The sequence below is a fragment of the Salvelinus namaycush genome, chromosome 28 (assembly GCF_016432855.1).
Source record: "Salvelinus namaycush isolate Seneca chromosome 28, SaNama_1.0, whole genome shotgun sequence".
NCBI lineage: Eukaryota > Metazoa > Chordata > Actinopteri > Salmoniformes > Salmonidae > Salvelinus > Salvelinus namaycush.
In genome coordinates this window covers 26,390,014-26,398,034 of record NC_052334.1, presented here as the reverse complement: position 1 = coordinate 26,398,034, position 8,021 = coordinate 26,390,014, and the positions used below count along the sequence as shown (strand labels likewise).

General features: G+C 45.1%; 1 protein-coding gene across 1 annotated transcript in view; it reads left to right on the top strand.

The window, feature by feature from the left end:
• Nucleotides 1-1,181: 1,181 nt before the first annotated feature.
• The window catches only part of LOC120023298 (latent-transforming growth factor beta-binding protein 2-like), a 76,511-nt gene continuing 69,671 nt past the window's right edge, over nucleotides 1,182-8,021 (top strand). Inside the window, exons 1-4 of the mRNA XM_038967328.1 lie at nucleotides 1,182-1,188; nucleotides 3,246-3,449; nucleotides 4,579-4,820; nucleotides 7,224-7,326. Of these exons, the coding sequence (XP_038823256.1) occupies nucleotides 1,182-1,188; nucleotides 3,246-3,449; nucleotides 4,579-4,820; nucleotides 7,224-7,326 (556 nt within the window). The remainder of the gene's footprint in view (nucleotides 1,189-3,245; nucleotides 3,450-4,578; nucleotides 4,821-7,223; nucleotides 7,327-8,021) is intronic.

The window sequence follows — 8,021 nt, the reverse complement described above, 5'->3', positions numbered from 1 at the left end:
ACTCTGAGGCGAGGCTGAGTATGAGGCCGAGGCTGAGACAACACTCTGAGGCAAGGCTGAGTCTGAGGCCGAAGCTGAGACAATACTCTGAGGCAAGTCTGAGGCCGAGGCTGAGACAACACTCTGAGGCGAGGCTGCGTCTGAGACAGGCCGAGGCTGAGACAACACTCTGAGGCCGAGGCTGAGACAACACTCTGAGGCGAGGCTGAGTCTGAGACTGAGACCGAGGCTAAGACAACACTCTGAGGCCGAGGCTGAGGCTGTCCAGTCCTGTGCAGGGCTTCTCCCCAGATTGTTAAGAATTAATGGCCCTTTGTAGCTGATAATTTAGCCAGCATGTGTAATCACAGGGGGGCTTCCTGTGGACCTGAACACTGGCTCCATGTCCCCCTCTTTCTCCACCACTCTCTTTCCTTCTCTCTCTCTCTCTCTCTCTCTCTCTCTCTCTCTCTCTCTCTCTCTCTCTCTCTCTCTCCACCACTTTCTTTCCAGCCAGACTATCATGCCGCAGCCCTCCCTGATTTGCTCACACCCAGAGTCAGTCAGTCAGTCAGTCAGTCAGTCAGTCAGTCAGTCAGTCTGTCTGTCTGTCTGTCTGTCTGTCTGTCTGTCTGTCTGTCTGTCTGTCTGTCTGTCTGTCTGTCTGTCTGTCTGTCTGTCTGTCTGTCTGTCTGTCTGTCTGTCTGTCTGTCTGTCTGTCTGTCTGTCTGTCTGTCTGTCTGTCTGTCTGTCTGTCTGTCTGTGACAAGGGTTATAGCGCCACAACATGATTGGGTCCGAAGCCTTAAATGCCACAGATACAACTCTCTTTCATCTGCTGTTTTAGAAACCTGCCTCATCACAGGGATCAGGATAACAGCGTCCAAATATGCATTATAAAAAAAGGCATCGATATTTTTTTCTTTTTTGCCTTTAGAAGATTCCCTTTTATTGTGCCAGGCTGTTATCGATTTTTCATTTTCCAGGCTTTGAAGTTTGAGTGAGTTGAGGTTAAGGTTTGAGCGTCTCTGTAGATCCTGATATAGAGCAGGTATGTAGGACACTGGCACCTCTGCCAAGAGATAAGCAGAATGAAAGGCTGTGAAAGCAACCTGTCAAACACCAGCTGCTTTTCCTTCTAGAGGAACCCGTCATGACTGCTGGAAGATTGCAGGGCGTAAATCAAACTATATGCAAAGACAATGTCAGGTAGGGATTCAATAGTCTTAAATGCTTTAGAACCAATTGCCGCGCTCCTTTGAAATTCTATCCAAGCTGTTATTTTGGTATGTGAGATTTGTTTTCTCTTGTATTCCAGTGTTTCCCCTACATGCATTTAGCAGTGATGCTCCGCAGTCATTGCAATAAAATAAAATAAAAAAATATATATATATACGATGCCTTCAGAAAGTATTCACACCCCTTGACTTTTTCCGCATTTTGTTGTGGCCTGAATTTGAAATAGATTTTTTTTTTAATCACTGATCTACACACAATACCCCATAATGTCAAAGTGGAATTATGTTTTTTGAAAATTTACGAAATTAAAAGCTGAAATGTCTTGAGTGAGTAAGTAATGAACCCCTTTGTTATGGCAAGCCTAAATAAGTACCACACTCCATATTTTTAAGCATAGTGGTGGCTGCATAGGTATGTTTGTAATCATTCAGAACTGGGGAGTTTTTCAGGATAAAAAAGAAATGGAATGGTGCTAAGGACAAGCAAAATCATTGAGGAAAACCTGGTTCAGACAAGACACTGGGAGATGAGTTCACCTTTCAGCAGGACAATAACCTAAAACACAAGCCCAAATCTACACTGGAGTTGCTTATCATGAAGACATGGAATGTTCCTGAGTGGCCGAGTTACAGTTTTGACTGAAATCTACTTGAAAATCTATGTCAAGACCTGAAACTGTTTGTCTAGCAATTAGCAAATTGGCAAATGTTGCACAATCCAGTTGTGGAAAGCTCTTAGAGACTTACCCAGAAAGACTCACAACTATAATCGCTGCCAAATGTGCTTCAACAAACTATTTACTCAAGGGTGTGAATACTTATGTAAATGAGATATTTCTGTATTTAATTTTCAATAAATGTGCAAACATTTCTAAAAACATGTTTTCCCTTTGTCATTATGGGGTATTTTTTAAATCATTTGTCAGCCATAGTTATTTCACGTCTCACAAGACGCATGTGTCTCTCTGCAACTTAATTGGTGGCTCGCTGCAATAATCTGAATGAATGTTGTGCAAGTTGATTTCCTCAGTCAGCTGAATGCACTGCTTAATTAGTTTATAGAACTGTGGTTACGTAAGTAACCTTCGATATCCACTATTAGCTGCTGGAACAAATGGAGTGGTAATATTAATACGAATTTGGCTATAGCTTTTGAACAGTTGAAGCTATTTAGCGAATTTAACCACATTCCTGAATGCCAATACTTTCAGGAACACGTCCATCTACGACGTACACAAACTGTGCAGGACTCGTTAGAAGGGAGGGTAGTGAATCTGAATGACTGGGGAAATGAATTGATTAAAGCATACTTCCTTCAAAAAGCATATACTTCCTTCAAACTGAAATTTGACATTACCTGATTTGACTTATCTTTGTGCTATAACTTTTATTGAGATAATGGCAATAAGGCCAGATTCAAAAGATTAAATAAATACTTTTTACACATTTGTTTCTGTGATAGTGTCCTACATTAGAGAATGAAACAGCTTGATCATCCATGCTAATAGTATCTTAAATATTGTCTGAATCAATTTAGAATCATGTATGAATCAGTTTAAAGTCGTGACCCCCCAACCCTCCTTATTAGTGATATGTCAATATGCAAAATTCATACCAACTGCTTGAACACCGAATAGCTCAGATACTCCTGAAAACATGAAATTACCCCAGGAATCGATAGAACATCGCTCAGAGATGTACAAAAACAATATAACATTAAAAATGGGTGAATCTTCTCTTTGATAGGGAGAGGTTATATTTGAAGTGTGTTTTACCTCAGGGTGAAGTTGGAGCTTCATAAACCCATGTCAAATGAGGTTTCTGCTAGTGAATGTGGTGACGGTTATGTGAGCAACAGGAAAGTAGTTGTCCATATGAAGTCTCAGTCTACACTACCTATTGGAATTTTCTCTCCTGCTTCTCATTATGTGTATGGGCCCCAGCATATGAGGACGCATAAATCAACTTAATTCAATCTGGCGGTTCCTTACACTAACAAACCTCCCCCCCTTCCTCTCTCCCCTGCAGTCTTCTGTCAGATCCCCTGTCTGAACGGCGGGCGCTGCATTGGCAGGGACCAGTGCTGGTGCCCAACAAACTCCACGGGGAAGTTCTGCCACCTCCCAGCCCCCCCTCCTGCCCGACCCACCCCCAGCAGGAAGGACGGCAGCCTGGCCGGACGCAACTCGTCCTCCCACTCCATGTACACCCTGCCGCTGTCCAATCAACAAGGTGATCACCTAGCCGTCTGGCTGGCTGGATGAGACACAGGAACACAGTCTCTGGCCAGGTCTCCAGGACCTCCCCCAGCTAGGCCTCCTGTAGACACACTGTTTCCTCCAGTTCTGCTGATTTTACTGCTGTCTTTTATTCATCTGATTCATCATGCCCTCTCAACTGTTCTGGTTTTGTTTGAACTAACTCAGGTTTATTTGTTGACTTGCAACGGCCCAGTTAGTAACTCTGCTGAATTCTACCTTCGTGAACCAGCAGTGAAAGTCAGAATGGGTTCTCAGTAGAATATGTAATGGGGTGTTTTTTGGAGTTCCCCATATTGTTCACACAGTGCTCCCTCTTATCAACAGAAGACCCTATAGTGAATTAGAAACAGAGCATGCCCTAACCAGTGCCATGAAGAGCCGCTAAAATAAGCAGCATTAAAGCAACATTCCCCTTTTGTCCTGGCTTCTCTTTGGCCTGCTGTAAGTAGAAGCAGAAGCTCTCTCTTTAGGTTCTCACTTAGCTCCTTTGAATTCCGTTCTCCATTTTCTTCCAGCCCTTACTGACTTTATAATGCTAATCTAATGACAGACCACATGTGTGTGTTGTTACATCACAGGGCAGGCATCTGCCTGTCTGTCTGACTGTGTCGAGAGAGTCACTACAAGGCCATGGTAAAGTCATGTGCTCTCTCTCACTCTCTGTAGTATATCAAACACAGGGCCTGTTTGTGGAGCTGTGATTTATGAAAGAGGAGAGTATGTCAGAATTCCTGGAAAATTCTTTGGCACATCCTGAATATGGATGTGCTCTGCTGTCACATGGACAAAGGAGAATGCACTCAATATTACAACAGTTCTGCAATTCCTCCAACCTGTCTCGGGTCATAAACATATAATAATGGAATTAAACTTTTGTGTGTTTTAAGTGTCTTTTCGTTTGTACTGTATCTCTATATGTTAAGACCTGGCTTGGGCCTTTTGGGAACACCCTTTGAGAAGCATCACTGCAAGGTCAGGTCCAGGACTATTCATCAGGCTCTTTCCCATGTCCAGACAGATTGGGCTCAATGTGTTTCTGCTGAATGTGGTAGTAGAGTGTTGCCTGACAGACTGTGCTGTGCGCTCTGTGTCCTGTCCAGCCTCTCTACACCCGTCCATGGTGAATGTCCACATCCAGCACCCCCACGAGGCTGAGGTGCAGATCCACCAGGTAGCCCGGGTCAAGCCTGGCCAGAGACCCCCCGCGGCTGAGGGGGCTCACTCTGTACAGCAGCGCTCCCAACCTGGCAATGGCATCGGCAATGGGCATGGGCACACCAGACCACACAACCGGCAGAACGGATACGTGGGGAGGTGCTTCCAAGAGACCGTTGATGGACAGGTATAGTACGGTCCGCTGAGTATGATGTTTTGAGTGGCATACTCTGAACACAGTACATTATAGTTGATGATGATCTTAGCAGTCTTTTGGGGTGGAGACCAGGTTTGGCTTCCGTGTGTCTTACCGTCCGTCCGGCAGGGCAGCATTCATATCTTCCCTCCTCTGTCTGTCTGATAGTGGGTGTCTGGGACAGGAAGTCTGTCTGTGGCTCTGAATTATACTGCAGCCAGGATTTATAAGCTCTCAACACATTGATCATCTCGTGTTCCCCTCCCAACACCCACAGACATGTTATGAGTTAGGCTTGAGAGGGAGGACTCAGGTGAGAGGCTGAAATCCAACCCATGTCTCAAACACAGAGCGATCTCCTTCACACACACACACACACACACACACACACACACACACACACACACACACACACACACACACACACACACACACACACACACACACACACACACACACACACACACACACACACACACACACACACACACACCACACTCATCTCTCTCACACACACACTCTCTATCTCATCTCTCACACACAGAGCGTAAAGAGCAGTGGTGGTGGTTGGAGGAACCCATGGAGGTAGAAATCTGAAGACAGGCTCATTGGAACGGCTGTAATGGAATATGTGGAAAGGTATCAAACACATGGAAACCATGTGTTTGCGATACCGTTCCATTCCAGCCGTTACAATGAGCCGTTCCTCAGATTTCTACCTCCACTGGTAACGAGAGCTCCTCATCGTAGGTTCTGTACAGGCAGCATCTGTTGGCTTGGCTGTGAGAGATGCTGTTATTCCCCCTGCCTCCTGTTTCCAACTCTAACAGTAGTGTCCTCTGTAGAGCTGCTTCCAGCCCAGTGTTAGACTATGTGTTATTAGCTGCTTGACACGCAGAGCAGAGAAAGTGTATGTTCGTGCTGGAAGGGATCTCTCATTGTCCATGCCATTTTGAAAATAACCTACAGTCAGATTCATGCCGCTCATTGGCCCCCCCCCAAAAAAGAAGATCTCTGTTTGGTCTTGACTGACTTTACCAATTAGGTGTTCCATAACAATGTGTCCTTAACTCTTTTCCCAAAGCTCCATGAGGCACCATTTGCCAGGCAGAATTCAGTGATGTTTGATAATAATCTCTCCACAATTAGCCAAGTTCCTTAACGAGCCAAGCCAAGAGCAGCAGCAGCAGAGCTATTCCTGGTTCAGCCTGTTTATGTCCTCTGCTGCGGCCTAACCAATCTCAGATGTGTGTTCAGTTCAGCTCGCTCTGTCCTCACTCAGAAGAGAAGACTCACAAACTGCTGAACACCCACACATAAACACACACACACACACACACACACACACACACACACACACACACACACACACACACACACACACACACACACACACACACACACACACACACACACACACACACAAACACACACACACACACACACACACACACACACACACACACACACACACACACACACACACACACACACACAGTCCAATTAAACACACACACATACACACATATAGTCTGATTAAACACACGCACACACACAAACACACACACACACATACAGTATATAAAGTCAGGTTAAACAACATGCTGTCAGAGTGGAAAAAGGGAAGGTTTAAACAACATGCTGTCAGAGTGGAAAAAGGGAAGGTTTAAACAACATGCTGTCAGAGTGGAAAAAGGGAAGGTTTAAACAACATGCTGTCAGAGTGGAAAAAGGGAAGGTTTAAACAACATGCTGTCAGAGTGGAAAAAGGGAAGGTTTAAACAACATGCTGTCAGAGTGGAAAAAGGGAAGGTTTAAACAACATGCTGTCAGAGTGGAAAAAGGGAAGGTTTAAACAACATGTTGTCAGAGTGGAAAAAGGGAAGGTTTAAACAACATGCTGTCAGAGTGGAAAAAGGGAAGGTTTAAACAACATGCTGTCAGAGTGGAAAAAGGGAAGGTTTAAACAACATGCTGTCAGAGTGGAAAAAGGGAAGGTTTAAACAACATGTTGTCAGAGTGGAAAAAGGGAAGGTTTAAACAACATGCTGTCAGAGTGGAAAAAGGGAAGGTTTAAACAACATGCTGTCAGAGTGGAAAAAGGGAAGGTTTAAACAACATGCTGTCAGAGTGGAAAAAGGGAAGGTTTAAACAACATGCTGTCAGAGTGGAAAAAGGGAAGGTTTAAACAACATGCTGTCAGAGTGGAAAAAGGGAAGGTTTAAACAACATGCTGTCAGAGTGGAAAAAGGGAAGGTTTAAACAACATGCTGTCAGAGTGGAAAAAGGGAAGGTTTAAACAACATGCTGTCAGAGTGGAAAAAGGGAAGGTGTCGGTGATGTGTCCTGTGTTGTGTGAGTGTGTTGAGATGTGTGCGTGTGTTGTCATTTCAGTGTGGGAAGCCTCTTCCGGGCCTGACCAAACAGGATGACTGCTGTGGAAGTGTGGGTGCCTCATGGGGCCTGAACAAGTGCACAGAGTGTCCAACCAAACCAGGTGAGTCCCCTTTACCCTCACATCCTGAACACACTGAACCAGTGAACCTAGATCCTCCCGGGCTATTCCTTCTGTTATATTATGATGTGTTCATTTGGCTAAACAATGTATTTTACGTCAATCATGAACACAATCTATGTCTGGAATTAACAGTCAATCCCTTTAACAGTGGGGTGATAATTCAGGATGATTACTGAGTTTTGTATCCTAGATTAGAAGGATCGTGCCTCGACTTTTGGCATCACTTGTCGTCTCATTGTAAAATGTAGTTGTTTTCGCTTCTAAAAACAAAACAAGGCACCAAATGAAAACACATTTAGCATGACTAACAGAGACTGGCAGGAGTGCCACCCAGCCTGCCGTCAGGCAGAGAGAGAGGCCAGCTCTGCCTCTACTATAGCTAACAGAAGAGAAATGGACAGCCATGGTTCCTGACCAGAGCTGCCTGTGCTGCTGCTGCTGCGGTTTTGAAAAGCAGCCGTGTGCCCGTTGGGTGGTTCTTCCCCTCTCTCTGTGTGTGGAGGCAGCAGACTCTCAGTAAAGTTGTTGGCAGCGTTTCTTCATTATGTTTTAAATAGAGGAGCGCTCCGGGCCCCTGATGACCCCCACCCAAGGGCCTCCAGGCCCTACTGAAGCTCCCCACGAGGGTTATTTGGTGGTTGGGAGGGACGGTCCCCGCCCTGCTCTTCCCTGTT